At 38.3% G+C, this 16642-nt stretch overlaps 1 protein-coding gene across 3 annotated transcripts in view; it reads left to right on the forward strand.

The window, feature by feature from the left end:
- Window positions 1-16642, forward strand: part of ANKRD28 (ankyrin repeat domain 28) — a 157953-nt gene that overhangs the window by 136988 nt on the left and 4323 nt on the right. For all 3 annotated transcript variants that reach the window (XM_075547184.1, XM_075547183.1, XM_075547181.1), the window contains 12 exons: window positions 151-177; window positions 839-913; window positions 5126-5327; window positions 6594-6681; window positions 7010-7127; window positions 7593-7812; window positions 12165-12252; window positions 12344-12427; window positions 12985-13130; window positions 13702-13784; window positions 15459-15541; window positions 16242-16333. In XM_075547184.1, coding sequence (XP_075403299.1) covers window positions 151-177; window positions 839-913; window positions 5126-5327; window positions 6594-6681; window positions 7010-7127; window positions 7593-7812; window positions 12165-12252; window positions 12344-12427; window positions 12985-13130; window positions 13702-13784; window positions 15459-15541; window positions 16242-16333 — 1306 coding nt within the window. The remainder of the gene's footprint in view (window positions 1-150; window positions 178-838; window positions 914-5125; window positions 5328-6593; window positions 6682-7009; window positions 7128-7592; window positions 7813-12164; window positions 12253-12343; window positions 12428-12984; window positions 13131-13701; window positions 13785-15458; window positions 15542-16241; window positions 16334-16642) is intronic.

The raw sequence follows: 16642 nt of genomic DNA on the forward strand, positions 1-16642 counted from the left end.
TTTGAAGGATTTACTTGTTTTGGAGGTAAAGCAATCACCATTTCAGAATATAATTTCATAAAATCTTACATAAGTAAGCACTTATAGTTAACTGTTCTCTGTCATATAAATACTTCATAAATTAAACATGCATGTTAACTTTTTTTTCAGATTGCAAGTGAAACACCTTTAGATGTGGTAAGTGTTCATCTTTTTTCCCCTAACCATTCAGAATAGACTAAGCATTTGTGTGGTAAACCTTTCTTAAGTCTTGTTACTCTAGCCAGAATGGCTTTTTTTAGATTCACCATTTTATAAGGTAACCTTTCTTTGCCTAGAAATTTGAAAAGCAAATTTTATTTCTTTGTTTTCACTAGAGCTGTAACAGCTTATATAGCACTGGGAATAAAGATGGTTACAGAAATCATGGATATGGGGTGGGAAGATTGCTTAATTGTTGGCAATTAAAGGCACTTACCCCAAGCAATGTGGTCCTTACTATACTATCAAGATGGTTCTATATTATAAGTTTTACTGAGTTAAATGTTATAATGGTCTAGATTTTTTCCTACGTATCTTCAATGATCAGCGTATGCTCAAGTGGATTTGAACCTAGGGAAGGAGGAATAACTGCTATAGTGTATCTTACAAGTGCTGTCTCTCTCAGAGGCCGTTCAGATCATAAAAGGGGGTTCAGAGTACTTGCACAACTAGGAAGGATGTAATCCACTGTCACTGCTTGGAACATATAGAAACTGTTGTAATGGGTATGTGTTTTGCTGTGCATATTCTCAACACTATCAGCAAAATAAATCTAAAAAATAAAGTGTTTGACATTTAAAACTTTTGTTTTTTTTAGTTAATGGAAACCTCGGGAACAGACATGCTCAATGATTCAGACAATAGAGCAACAATAAGCCCGTTACACTTGGCTGTGAGTACTGCCTTGATGGCAACTGGATGGCTGATGTACAGACAATATCAAATGTATTGGCTCAAACTAGTACCCTGAGTGTGTGTTTCATGTAATAGTTACCATGGAATTTAAACTTAAAAATCTTTCTCATATCAGAATTCGTTAGTGCACTGGGTTTTTATTTTTTAAACTAGTCCTTGGTTTTCCCATAGGGCCTACAGTGAGAGAGACATTGCATTGATGCATTATTCTCATAGACGGATTTCAAGTTTCTTTAAGCCTATAGTATAAGTTATTATAGCACTACAACTTTTTGCTTGCTTTATGAGCTATGTATTTGCTCCCTAATCGTTGTCAATAGGTACCATCAAATCCTTTACAACTCATGGCGACTCTGTGTACAACAGAACAAGACACTGCCCGGACCTGTCCCCAGTCCTAACAATTGTTCCTGTGCTTGTTGCAGCCACTATGTCAATCCATATTACCCGGGGCTTTACTCTTTTTCGCTGCCCCTCTACTGTACCACACATGATGTCCTTTTCCAGGGAGTGGGCTCTCTTGACAGCATGTCCAAAAAGCAAGACAAGTCTCCCCATCCATGCTGCTAAGGAGCATTCTGGATCTACTTCTTCAAAGACAGACTTGTTTTTCCTTTAGGCAGTCTTTTGTACTTTCAATAGTCTTTGCCAGCACCATAACTCAAATGCATGGAGTCTTCATGTTTCCACATTCAATGTCTAACATTCACATGCCTATGAGGCAACTGAAAACACCATGGCTTGGGCCAGGGCACACCTTAGTCCTCAAAGTGACAACCCTGCTTTCAGCACTTTGAAAGAGGTTTTGTCCAATGGATTTGCCTAAGACAATGTGTCCTTTGATATAAACTGCTGCTTCCATGAGCACTGATTCCACAGTCCACGTAAGACAAAATTCCTTGACAACTTCAAACTTCTATCCATTTATCATAATGTTCCAGTTGATTTTGGTGGCCTTTTCATTGAGTTGCACTTCATACTGGAGGCTGCAATCCTTGATCGTCATCAGCTAGGGCTTCATCTCCTCACTTTTAATATGCAAGGTTGTGTCATCTGCCTACCTGAATTTCCAGAACATCTAAGAACAAATTTGTTGCATTTTACACTAATGACAGAGCTGTGGGATGTGATATCAAGATCATACATGAAGAAAAACAGTCTTAAAAGACAAGAAAGAAGAAAAGAGAAAAGTGGATGATGGAAAAGAATCTGAAACTTGTATTTATTCAGAGTACTTAAGGCATAATGGAAGAAATGATGAGTCAAAGAGCGGAACAAAAAAATTAAGTAAAATTAATGAAATATTCAAAGACGTAGAATTAGAAAACCAAAAAGGAAGGACACACTCAGCATTTTTTTAAAAATCTTTTTATTGGGGTTCATAAGGCTCTTATCACAGTCTGTACATACATCAATTGAGCAAAGCACCCGTATACATTCGTTGCACTTGTCATTCTCATAATTCACCTTCCACTTGGGTTCCTGGAATCAGCTCGGTTTCCCTTTTTCCCCCGTCCCCCTCCCTCCCCGCTCCCCCCCTGGTCCCTTGATAGTTTATAAATAATTATTATATCTTATCTTACACGCCCTGGTGTCTCCCCTCACCCACGTCCCCATTGCCCATCTCCCAGAGAGGAGGTTACACATAGATCGTCGAGATCGGTTCTCCCTTTCTACACCCCCCTCCCTCCCGGTGTCGCCACTCCCACCGCTGGTGTTGAGGGGTTCGTCCATCCTAGATTCCCTGTGTTTCCAGATCCCTACTGCACCACTGTACATCCTCTGGTATAACCATGTCCGCAAGGCAGAATTGGGGTCATGATAATTGGGAGGGGCACTCAGCATATTTTAAACTGAAAGAACTCAAGCAAAACTTCAAGCCTTGAGTTGCAATTTTGAAAAATTTCATGGGCAAAATATTGAATGATGCAGGAAGTATCAAAAGAAGATATAAAGCATGCAGGGTCACTGCTAAAGAGAATCTGTCGACATTATACCATTAGCCTATGAGCAAGAATTAATGGTGCTGAAGGAAGAAGTGCAAGCCACACTTGAAAACATTGTCCGAAACCGAGGATCCAGGAATTGATGGAATAGCGCATTTGACTCTGTGGGAATTCCAATCTGTAAGCTTGTGGGAAACAAAGATTTCTCCCAAGTCGTCTCCCCCAAATATGTTAGACTTAGGACACTGCTTGCAGCTAATGATAAAAATTCTTTCCCTTGAGGCAATCGCTGCCAGACTGCTGACTTCCACTACCACTTGGGCCTGCTCCCTGCTGCTGGGGACAATGGGCTAAGGCTTGCCACCATTAGCTTGGTTCCTGTAGGTGGGGTTCACACCCTACTAATAATGGTTCCTATGGAGACCCAGCTGCCATCCTGACTCTAGGACCCGCCCATCTTGTCACATGTATGCCCCCAATCCCTCCTCTTCCTATTGCATGTATGTCCCTAGATTGTCCCCCTCTCATTGCTGTATAACTATAGTGCAACCCCTTCCTGTGACGTATACCTTTACCTGTAATTAGTGGGCTTGCGCACCCCCCCCCCCTCCAAAGGTATATAGGCCTGGGTAAGCAATAGAAATCTCTCGCTCTTTCGGCTCCTCCCTGGACTTCTGGTTCTCACTCCCCTCTTCTGTCCTCCTTCCCTTCCCCCTCTCTCCACATGGACCACCAAGGGGGGCTGAGGTGAGCATTGCTACCATGAGATGTGTCTGACTCCAGTATTTGACTCTCTCCTATATCTCATGCGCTCTATGACTTTAATATTATATCAACCGTGCAATTCTGTCTATTGAACCCATGATTACTGGTGGGGGCTGGCATCCTCCGTCATACCACATAAGCTGAGCAAAAGAATCAGAGAAGCAGATTTATATGAAGAAGAATGTGACATCAGGATTGGAGGAAGACTTCTTTAAAACCTGCAATATGCAGATGATACAACCTTGCTTGCTGAAAGTGAGGATGACTTGATGCACTGGTTGATGAAGATCAGGGATTGCAGCCTCCAGTGTGGATTGCAACTCTAATGTCAAGACCACCAAAGTCGTCACAACTGGAACATCATGATAAATGATTTTTGTCTTGCTTGAATTGTGGAATCAGTGCTCATGGAAGCAGCAGTTGATAGGTAAGTTATTTTACAAAACCTCTTTCAAAGTGTTGTGAAGCAGGGTTGTCACTTTGAGGACTAAGGTGTGCCCTGGCCCAAGCCATGGTGTTTTCAGTTGCCTCATAGACATGTGAATGTTAGACGTTGAATCAGGAAACCTGAAGACTCCATGCATTTGAGTTATGGTGCTGGCAAAGACTATTGAAAGTACAGAAGACTGCCTAAAGGACAAACAAGTCTGTCTTTGAAGAAGTGGATCCAGAGGGCTCTTTAGAGGCAAGGCTAGAGGGACTTATCTCATACTTAGGACGTGTTGTCAGGAGAAGCTAGTGGAGTATGGAGCCTTCGTCTAGATAATTATCTTCTCCAGTCCACCCACCTGCCCACCCGCCCCATATTAGCAAATGGAGAGCTCAAGTACAATACAATTTTATAGGGTTGTGTTTTTTTTTTTCAGTTAACAGTGGAAACTTCACATGTAATAATTTACCAGGCAGCAGTGGGTAAAGTCTGACAAATCTTAAGAGTATTTTGTTATCTTATAATGGTAGCACATATGCCTATGACAGACAGTTAAGCAAATCTTGGTTCAACTATGAGGTTTCAGAAGTTCTGGGGAAATCCCATTTTTCAGTGGACTCTTTGGAACCCCTTGTTTTTGTACTCAAAGTTTTATTTTTCAGATAATAGCATCTTATGGAGATGATGTAGTTCCTTTAATGGAAGAAGTGGCTTAAGTGCACTATGGCTGGCTTTGGACTTAAAATCAAAAGCATAGCTGAATCTATTTCATATAGCTATTGAATATTACCAGTAACCAGGTAGTTGCATACTTGTGGGGGAAATCACCTGTCATTTGAACCATTATTATTTGCAAAATAACCCTATAACTTTCTGTGTTGACAATTAGAACAATCTATAGTTAACTTTCTGGATTCCTACAAGTTTTGGAGTATCTCCACAATGATAACGTGGAGACAAATTTACTCAGTCTCTTTATAGTTGGTAAATTATCAGGGAACCTACTCTAGATAGTTTTTTATTAATTTAATTTTTATTTTATTTCTAGGCCTACCACGGTCACCATCAAGCACTGGAAGTGTTGGTACAGTCTTTGTTAGATCTTGACGTAAGAAATAATAGTGGAAGAACGCCCTTGGATCTTGCAGCATTTAAGGGCCATGTTGAATGTGTGGATGTACTTATTAATCAGGGAGCCTCCATATTAGTAAAGGATTACATTTTAAAGAGAACACCTATACATGCTGCAGGTATGCCAAGTATTTTGATTTATTTACCTAATTTCCTTAGCTTTTTTCACTTCTAGAATATATTACTCCCAGATTGCCCTTACACATTTAGTAACTTGAAATGGTAGAATGATTGTCTCCTTACAAAGAAGCCAACAGAAAAGTTAATATTTCTTTTAATATATCAATTTTTTTTAAATCATCTGCCTTAGAAACTGGGTTTCTAACTCTTCTAAAATAATTCCTCAAGAAAGAATGCTGTGTTTTTACTTTGTGATTAACATTATTTTGGATTACTTTATGCTTTCACTTAGCAATTGGTGTACATATGTTGCCATCATTGTTTTCTAAACATTTACTTTCAATATGAGCCCTTGGTGTCAACTCCTCTTTTTTCCTTCCTCTCCTATTTCTATAAACTTCAAATAGTACTATACTATGGGCAGGACCTAAAATTTGCAAAGAATTTTAACTTACATTAAAAGATTGCTATTTTCTTTGTACCGCTGCTTCATGCATTTGGGTATGTAAGTGTATACTTTAGGTATGTTATTTTTCTCTTTCTGTATGTCATTTGGGCCCCACGCTCCCCCTCTCCCAGCTATCAAGTAACCAAGTGCCCAACTAGAAGTGGGCTTAAATGGAAGGGGGGATTTATTCTCAAAGAAATGAATGTAGCTCTAGAGTTAGCAGATTATGGAATAGTATCAGCTCTCTGGATCAGATTCTCTGTTATTCTCCTGTCGTTGCATGGTGGCTGCTGCTGTTTTGTGGCGATCATCGCAGAAGTAGGAGTGGATAAGGACTTTACACTGTCAGGGGTAGAAATGCTTCCTAGACACCCTCCTGACATCTCATAGCTCAGTGGTCAGAGCTCGCCTTGTGGTCACCTTGTCACTAGTCACTGACAAAGGGAATGAGGTTTCTGTGATTGGCTTAGTCTAATCATAATTTCATCTTCCAGACTGGAGCCAGGCCAGTTCTAGGCAGGCCACACTGTCATCACCAGAGAGCTAAATAAAATGAGTATCTTATTAATAGGCAGATGATAAAGAGTGACTCCTGAATAAGCCTCCTATGTGCCTGTCATGGTTTGCCATGAGAAATTTATATATTCCGTTTTGTCATTAAAGGCAGTAGAAACTGTCTTTGATGTACCTATAAAGAATTTTCTTTCTTGTGTCTTAAAATCATTGAAACTCTTCCCAATATCGTATCCTAGAAAATGTGCTTAAAGATGAACATTCTAGTTTATCATTACTAAAAAGTTTGCATTTCATTTTACAGCAACAAATGGTCATTCAGAATGCTTGCGGTTATTAATAGGAAATGCGGAACCACAGAATGCAGTAGATATTCAAGATGGAAATGGGCAGTAAGTTTTAAGATTTATTTTTTGGATGTTTCCCTCTATATTCTTGTTTCTGTTTTAGTAAGTTTGCCATAGTGTACCAAAGTAATGTAGGCTCATGTGTTTATACACATACACATATGTATATAGGTATTTGTGTATATACATATATTTTTTTAATTTAAATGTACTGAAGTCAAATCACAAAATGACATCTTTAGCCAACAGGTTATGACATTATTTACTATTTACAGGTTGGATTCATAAGAGCTAGGTATAAATACGGTATTGATTTTACACTGACACTGATCTCATATGCATCTTTAATTCTGAACCAATGTTTGTTGCCCAGGACGCCTCTGATGCTGTCTGTTCTCAATGGGCACACAGACTGTGTTTACTCACTACTGAACAAAGGCGCAAACGTAGATGCCAAAGACAAATGGGGAAGGACAGCGTTACATAGAGGGGTAAGACAAGATATTCCCATTTTCTTTGAGACACTTTTACTAACTTCATATTACCTAAACCGAGTTAATGTTTGTTTCCTTCATTAAATATACACCACATAATAATAAAAGTTAAAGTATATATATACCACATAGTTTTTGTATACTTTTTAGTAAATTTTAATATTCAAACTCTAATGTTGAACAATACAAAGCATAAATTCAGGGATTGATGATTTTGGAGCAAAATTCTTAAATATTGACGCCAATAAACATTAATGTCAACGTGAAGTTTTTGTGTTGCCTCATTTTCTGTTTATAAACCATTTCTATTAAAAATTATGAAAATGATAAAATGCAAGGTGTTTGGCATAACTTTAATTTGAGGAGATACAGAAAAAAAGACATATCTTTTTAATTATCTGTTATTAGTTTGTGGCACCCCCTCTTATCTATTTGACTTTGTGCAAATTATTTTCCTTCCAGGCAGTTACAGGCCATGAAGAGTGCGTAGATGCGCTACTCCAACACGGTGCTGCGTGCTTGCTGAAGGACGGCAAGGGCCGCACGCCAGTACACTTGTCCGCTGCCTGTGGGCACATCGGTGTCCTTGGGGCCCTTTTGCAGTCAGCAACATCTGTGGATGCAAATCCAGCCATTATGGACAATCATGGATACACAGCACTTCACTGGGCTTGCTACAATGGTAAGTAAACAGGCACAAACCTCCATTAAGTCCTTGTTCTGAGTTACATGCTACGACAGACCCAGCAAGAAGCCCTGGTGACAACCGGTTGGCCTGCTAACTTCAAACTTCAGCAGTTGGAGAAAGCCAGTCTTTCTGCTCCAGGAGAGCTCCGTCGAGAAACGCAGGGGCACTTCCACCCTGTCCTCTAGGCTTGCTGTGAGTCAGCATCAACTCAATGGCAGTGAGGGTCTTTGTTCTTTGTATATTTGCCAAACAGAGATAATAACTACGGTGCATAGTAATTGAGATTGTAATGGGAATAACCTGTTTATAAGGCAGACTTAAAGTGTAAGGATGAGTAGGAAACCTAGGAATACTCTGCTCCTGCTGTGTCTCCCTCCTGTTCCTTGTCATGCCAAAGCTAAGACATTGCCGTCAAAGGCATTTAAGGCCAGGACTAGATGACATTTTTCTTATACATTTGCTTCAGCAAGTATTTCCTTCATTTTGAAATATTTTATTATTTCCAATGCCTTTTATATATAGTATTATGTTTGTGTTGTGATTGTCTTTACTTTCTGAACACAGTTGGTGGAGGGTAAAACGACAAAGGAGAAATGATAAGATGTAGCACAGCCTCAAATTTGATCTGTGCATGTTTCTAGGCACATCAGAAGATAAGGTCCTTAGGTCAACATTAACATTCGTGCGCAATAGTAACTAAATCTTAGCAGATCATAGAAGTAGAGACGCTCATGGCTTAACTCTACCATGTGATTTAAAAACGTAAAGCCAAACTCATTGCAACCCCCTATGGGTTTCCAGGGCTGTAACTCTTCACAGAAGTAGAAAGCTTCTTCTTTCTCCCGTGGAGCTGCTGGTGGTTTCAAACCGCTGACCACTCGGATTGCAGCCTAAAACCTACCGACTACACCACCAGGGCTCCCTTCACCGTGTGATTAGCACAGACTGACTTTAGAGGAGCGTAGCCTCATTTATTCTTTTAATAGCGAACCTCACAAAAGATCTCTCACGAACGCATAAAACTACTTTTACGATATTGAAAATGGAGTCAGGCTTAGGAAATGCCCACTAACTAAAACAATTTAAGGTGTGTTCAGTTTTCCCTGTGTATAGCCTTAGCTTTCACCATCTTAGGAAACACTGTGAGCGAGAAGCCTATCAAAGCGAAGACCTAGGACTTAAGCAGAGGGGTTGTGGCGCTTCTAAATTTGTTCTGAATTTTAATGGTGCTTTGAGATTGTTGACATGAATGTTAGTCTGTAGTTTACATTTCCGACATTGTTCCTTCAAAATACATAGAAAATCTAAATTGCTCCTTCATATAAATACCCTTTTGACAAAATAGTATCTGTTCTAAAATCCAGCTGAATGACTTATCTCAGGGTTGAGATTAACTGTCTTTCTGTAATATGCTTTTTATTGATTCTTTCACTGAGTACCATTCTGGCAGATAGTGTTGGGTTCTAGGTGGACGAGAAATCTGATTCTTGTATAGTTACACTGTAAGGATTTCTGTATGTATTTTCTAGGTACAGTGTTTTCCATTTCTTAGTAATCCTTGAACCAAAGTTGAAAGCTCTTCTTTTGCTATGAAAAAAGTTGCTCCTCTTCAGGACTTTCTGTGATTACTGTTGGTTACCCACTCAGAACATGCTGTTGGTGCCATAAAAAGCTTGGATGGTAGTTAAATGTATTGTTGATTTAAAGCTTAGTTCAGTAATAACTTCTTTTTTACTCTCTCGTGCACAGGAACAGTTTTCAATTCTTTTTATTTTTTCAATTCATTAAAGTTCATATTATTGAATATAGTGGTCCAGGAATGGTCCTAAGTCAGAGAAGATACTGTTCTTTGGGGTTGAAACTTGATTTTTTTAAATGCAGTACTTATCATTTGATACTTGTTAATTATAACTAAACCATTTAGTACAGTGGGAAAGCATCCACAGATGAGAATTTTATTTATCAAAGAAGTCGGTGAGATAAAAACTCTTTAGAAGCAAAGACTTGTAATACATACATACATATATATAGTTGAAAATTAACTACTCTAAAAAGCATGTAGTAATCATATTTTTCTTCAAACAAGGCAGTGCAACTTAGTGTAAATATGCTGTCGTAATGTCTTTTGGAGAGTTGCTCTGTTACAACCTTTCCCGTCAGGCCTCTGCGGAAAGAAATGGCCTCCAAAGAGAGTTCCCACCCATCACTGCTGAATGTAGTCTCTAAGCACATTTTGTACAAGAGACAGAATTTTTAATGAACTGCATGCCTGTTGCCATTTAAAGATCAACAGATGTGTCTAATTTCTAGACTGTAACAAAATTTTAGTGATTCTGAATTGAACTGGAAAGAATTAAACATGCTTTGACTTTGTGTAGCACAAGACGATAGAGGAGGTTTAAAAGTAATGCTGTATTTATAGCTAAAAGCCTATTTTATAATTTGGCATTCTGAGAGTAGAATATGTACAATGGTTTTACTTTGAATAGTAATTATTTTATGACTGGAAAAACTCACTCCAACAGAACAGAAAACAACCTTTCTCTTAAAATTGAATTAAGGCCAGGTTTTAGAAAAGAACTGGCAACACATAACTAAACTTAAACTTTAAATTTGTTCATTTTTCAAAGCTTTACACATACTGATAATATTCTTCTGAAACAAGGACACCAGTTTTATCATTTTGTCTGTCATAATCTAGGAGACAGAATGGGGAGATTGTCACTTTGATTTCACCAGTCATGATTGCTGGAGGTGACCGGGAGTGCAACGAACCCCTGCTCCATCTGTACTCTGAGATACTGGTTCTTGGGTCTAGGTCTCAGGCCTGTCCACACTTCATGGGAACCTCACAGAGCTTTTCGGTGTCATTTTAGCTAGAGGGAAACCTTCAACAAGATAGATTGACATTGTGGCGCAATAATGGGCTTAAACATGAAAATGATTGTGAGGGGAAAGCAGGACCAGGCAGTGTTGTGTTCTATTGCATGTGGGGTCACCATGAGTCAGAACCTAACAATGACATGGTTACTAACCACATTAGAGATCAGCACTAGGAGTTTTAAAGCATATTTGTTTATATGAAAATGTCAACACTCAGGCCAGTACGTGTTAATATAATTAACATTTTTTTTTGAGAAGGGCAGCAAATCTTGGATTTTCAGCCTTTTATGTTTTCAGCCTTTTATGACATCACCCCAATATTCAGAGTGCTCTTGAGAACCAGGAAAATGGAAGGCCTTTAATCAATATGGACATTTTGCCATGATTTTTTAACCTTCAAAGAAATGGTATTTAAAGTAAAGGTTTTCAATCTTAGCACTGTTGATATGGATGGGCCACATGTTTCTTTGTATCCAGTGCATTACTGGATATTTAGCAGTGTCCTTGGCCTCAGCCCCTTGGATGCCAGTAACAAATTAGTTATAATAAACAATAATATTCCCAGACATGTCCAAACGTCCCTTGATAGGCAAAATCGCCTCTAGTTGAAAACTCTGGATTAAACAACTGAAAAAAGGTGCAAACCGGTTTCTGAAAAATTACTTCTATTTTTTCCAGGTGAGAATAATTAAATGATAATGATTAGATTGAATTTTTATTGGAAGAATGTAGTATTTTATAAAGAAAATATGTTAAATAATCAAAGAAGCTATTTATTTTTTTAAAAATCTTATTCCTAAAGCAGGTAACTAATGAAATGAAGGAAGCAGCCTTTTGTTTGCAGTAATAAGTACATCCGTGTACTAAATCCCGGCTTTGAAAAGTAGATGAACACTTGGGTTCTGACATTCCTTTTCTTCATGGGCATTTTATCTATCAATAGTCAGTGTGTCTGTCCTTTTACCCAGCAACATCATTTCTGGAGAAATGGCTCACCCATGTGCTTGGTTGCTATCCGAGAAGGTTGGTGGGTTGAGTCCTCCCGGAGGTGCCTAGACATAAGGCCTGGTAGTCTGCTTCCACACATCAGCCCTAGAAAGCTCTATTCTGACATAGCATCCCAAAAATAGATTTATCAAAATATACTAGGATTTATACTGTTATGTTTCATTACAGCTTTATTGACAATATCAGAAAGAAGTTAAAAATGAAAACAGTACAACCATCACCTAGAAATCCATAATTAAGACTTTAAAGTTTATGTTATTGCACTTCAGGTCTTAAAGTTACACTTTAGATTGCAAACGTCTTTAACCCATGTGGCATTGAATGAGTTGGATGAACTGATGATTTTTAAGTCGTGTAAAGCTTTTTCTTATTTCTGTGGAGATGTTTATGTACATGTGGACATTCCCAGTATCTTTTAAAAATTTTTGATAGCTGATTTGGTTTTACTTATTTAGGTCATGAAACTTGTGTAGAACTTCTTTTGGAACAGGAAGTTTTCCAGAGAATGGAAGGAAATGCTTTCAGTCCCTTACATTGTGCTGTGTAAGTAAAGCTAGAATGAATCAAATTGGTTTGAGTGTTTCAGAAATATTCCACTGCCATGAGAGTGATCGAACCTTGTTGCTTTATGCAGGATAAATGATAATGAAGGTGCTGCTGAGATGTTAATTGATAATTTGGGGGCCAGCATTGTGAACACCACAGATTCCAAAGGAAGGTAGGAATTCAGTTATGTGTGGAAAAAAGTTTTATTTTCAATAGCCAAAACATGTTTTCTGAACCTAGTATATGAGAATTTACATTAAAAATATATTTTACATTTGAAAATATTAATTATTATCAAATCGTAACTATTTTTGTGCCCTCAACACAGCTTTTTCTATTTTTGGTTGATTTCTGTTAGTCGGTCTACTTCTTATTTTAAACCTAAAATAAAATGTTACCATTTCTTTGTGTTTGTTACTCCGAGACATAATAAAAGGTAACTTTTCTAATTAAGAATAAAGACTAGAAGAGAATATAGCTGTTATAAGAAGTATTTGGGTCAATATTTGTTTCTTTCAAATTTTTCTTTAATGTTAGTTTAGCAATTTGATCATTTGTCCTGGTTTTATATTCTAGTTTAATTGGTGCTTTTAAATGAACAAAAGTGCACCCTTATTTGGCAGAAGTTACTAATCACCTTTTAAGCTTCTTTGTCTCCATGCAATGCTTTCATAAGCTACTGTGTGCGTGCTTTAGATTCAGTCCCGTGTCTCCCTGTCTCTATTGCAGAACTCCGCTCCATGCGGCTGCCTTCACGGATCACGTAGAATGTTTACAGCTGCTACTCAGCCATAACGCCCAAGTCAACTCTGTTGACTCCTCTGGAAAAACACCTCTCATGATGGCTGCAGAAAATGGGCAAACAAATACAGTTGGTAAAAAGTGGTTCAGGGATTTTGTTTTCTAAGTAGATTGTTTATATACAAGTTAGTTCCCTGACCTTCTAATTTGTGAGTCATTGCAGTTTTCCACCAGGTATCTCCAACTCCCGAGGTTTAAAATAATTGATTTGACTATACAGCTCACCTGTCATTTGGTCCTTAATGACTGAGCAGTCTGTAAAATAGACTGAATAGTCTACTTTAACTACACTCTCCATAGTGGTTGACAAATACCAGCACTTGAGTCAGACATCCTGAATCTGGTTGCTATATAAGATGATAGAAAAGCAGAACACTTAACACAGTATTAGATATTTATTAAGCATTTACAAAATAAATATTGGTTGTTAGTGTGTCTGTTTTACATAACAGGATAGTTGTTCAATGTGGTTATATAACAAAATTATATTAACCATACCATATATATTACTAGATTTTTCATGTGCTTAACTTTTTGCTAGAGGGATACTTTTGTTTTCTCTTTATTTCTCTATGGTGAATTATTGGTAATCTAAGAAGCATGTTTGTAAACCCAAGACTTGATGATTTTGAATTTTTTCCCCAGAGATGCTGGTTAGCAGTGCTAGTGCGGATCTGACTTTACAAGATAACAGTAAAAACACCGCCCTACATTTAGCTTGCAGCAAGGTATGTAAACAGTCGGGGGGGTGGGGCACGGGGGAGACAACTACTGTTTTATTATGGGTGATGGTATCATGCGTTACACATTGCCACTGCAAACCACAAGGTCAGCAGTTTGAAACCACCAGTCACTCCACAGGAGGGTGATGTGGCTCTCAACTCCCATAAACAGTCTTCATAAACCCACAGGGATAGTTCTTATTCTGTCTTGTAGTCGGAATTGACTTGATGGCAGTGAGTTTGGTTTCTATTGTGAATTAGGTGAAGGTTTACACAATAAATAAGGTTTTTATTCAACATTTCATACACATTTTTTTTTCAGGTCTTTGCTTGTGATCCCACCAATGAACCATCTCTTATCCCACTTCCTTCCTGTGTCCATTCATCCTTTTTTCTAGCCCTGTGAACTTTGTCCTTTATAAAAGCTCCCTTTTTGAACTGAAATGGTTAATTATTCTAAGATGTGTGTACTTCCCTAGTTTTATTCTATCGTTGCCCTTACAGCCTCATCTACTGTTTGACTGAAAAGCAAGTCATGGCATGAGTTCATTTCTAAACATTAAGGGTGACTTAAGGACCGTAGTCTGTGGGATTCAACCAGTCTTCATCCGACCACATTTTCGTTCACAGTTATGTTCCACATTTTTCTCCCACACTATCCAGGATATTCTAGTGAAATCTCTTTGGGATTAATTGAAGGTGGCAGCCAGTCACCAACCAGTCCCTCTGGTCTCAAAATCTGAGATTGATGTTTGTTTGTATGGAACATTGGGCAAATTGTTGCTATGCCTCTCTGAATTTCTTGGCTCTTTTCTTCAGTTAGGGAGACCAAGAGTCACACATTAGATGGCAGCCTATGAGCTTTTAAAAGGACCCCAGCTACTATTAGGACGTGTCTATGATGCCCCCGTTGACTTTAGTGTCCTTTTAGACTGTAGACTTGAGCTCTTGGGCTGAGGGACTCATTCCTTCAAGGTTTTCAATTATGTATAAGACGTCTTCATACCATTGCCCCCTATGTACTCCTACCACATTTGTGGATAAATTTGCAGCACAGGGAAACACAAATGTAGAAATCTCCTACTCTTTCCCCCATACCTGTTCAGCCTGCACCCCCCGTACGCCTACTGGAGATCTTCATGATTGCAGTTTGCCTTTCACTTCGTCTGCCTCCGTTTCGTTATTGCTTTCCTACAGCTCTTTGCTCTGTCAGTGCATATCTACCCTCTAGCCAGTGACTTAGCCCTTCCTGTCTGTCCTACCCCTGGAAACCCATCAAAGAATGTTTTTTAGTGTGTAAACCTTTTCTTCTTTATCATAGTGAACTCAGTCATTATCTGTCTTTACTTACTTTTATTTCACTCAGCATAATTTTATGGACATAGTTTTATGATTATTATGATCTTTGATATTTAATGTTTTTCCACTTAATGAAAATGACCAAATCTCATGAACTCTGTCATTTCTTGAGCAAAAGTACTGAATTGTTAGACGCAAAGGTATATGAACGTCTCTGGCAAAGTAGATCAGGTTTAAAATACACCTGAGTGCAAATTAATTTCTAAAATATTGTGCTTTTTTGGTACATATTGTATGGCATGAAGTGGGGGGTGGTATTAAGTGTATAGAATTACCTTTTGTGGTATCCCAGAGTTGTAAGAATGAGTGTTCATGTTTTAGGGCCATGAAACTAGTGCCTTGTTAATACTGGAGAAGATAACAGACAGAAACCTCATCAATGCAACCAATGCAGCCTTGCAGACGTGAGTATGCTCCGCGTCTGATGTAAACAGTAGAACCTAATACTATCAAGACAAGTGGTTTCTGCTTTGGTTTTTTTTAGCATATTACTGTTGGAATTAATCTCATTGGTCATAGAAGTAGTTTAAACTGACACAATTTCTAAAAGTATTGTATTACCACATCACAAAAACTCTTGAATGAAACTTTTCTAGAACATTGAAAATAATACTTTTTTCCATTCATTTATTCACATAATTCTCCGAAGAAAAAAGTAGTTCTATTCTGTGTATATTTTATGGAAACCAATTATAATAGTACATTATCAGTAAATGAGGCAAGCAGCTTCATACATGTCTATAAGCTAAAGAAGTTTAAGAAAGAATCAAGTTTTAATAAAAACAGCCAGCCTCCCAGGTTTACTGATAGCTGCTTAGTTCGGTGCTTTTCAATTTTCATTTGCAATTCCACCTTGAGATTTGATGGAAACATTCTTGAGTACTGAGCTTAGCTCAGAGGCTAAGCTAAGCGTGCACATTGATAAGGGTGAGCAGTGCCCTGCCCTTGTCGTTCTGCTCATTGCTTTGAGGATGGAGGACCTCAATTTGATGTCCTCGGGTCTTCACAACTTGGCAAAAGGTTCGTGTGTGTGTGTGTGTGTGTGTGTGTGTGTGTGTAAATAAATATATAAAGTCATATATTTCTCTCCCCCCCCCCCCCCAGACCTCTGCATGTTGCTGCTCGAAATGGGTTAACAATGGTGGTTCAGGAACTTTTGGGAAAGGGAGCAAGTGTACTTGCAGTAGATGAAAATGGTGAGTAGATCTATTTCTTGCCCCCCCCCTTATGTATATCTTAGTAGAAACTTCTTTCTTTACAATGATCCGCATTTGAAATAAAATTAACTTTTTTTTGGCCAAATAGAGCAAATGGTATTCCATGAATTTCATTAGTGAAGTCCTGATCTTGACTTTTCAAACTTCTCTTTGTTCCTAAAACTGAAAGGAAAGGGGGAGAAAAGAATTTGAAAAAGAATAGAATTTGAGTCCCTGGAGGATGCCAAAACTGCTGTTTTGACAGTGGCCTAAACCAAAGAGTGAAGAATTCTTTGGGGATGAGCAAGA

Source organism: Tenrec ecaudatus, chromosome 4 (assembly GCF_050624435.1).
Source record: "Tenrec ecaudatus isolate mTenEca1 chromosome 4, mTenEca1.hap1, whole genome shotgun sequence".
NCBI classification, from domain to species: Eukaryota; Metazoa; Chordata; class Mammalia; order Afrosoricida; family Tenrecidae; genus Tenrec; species Tenrec ecaudatus.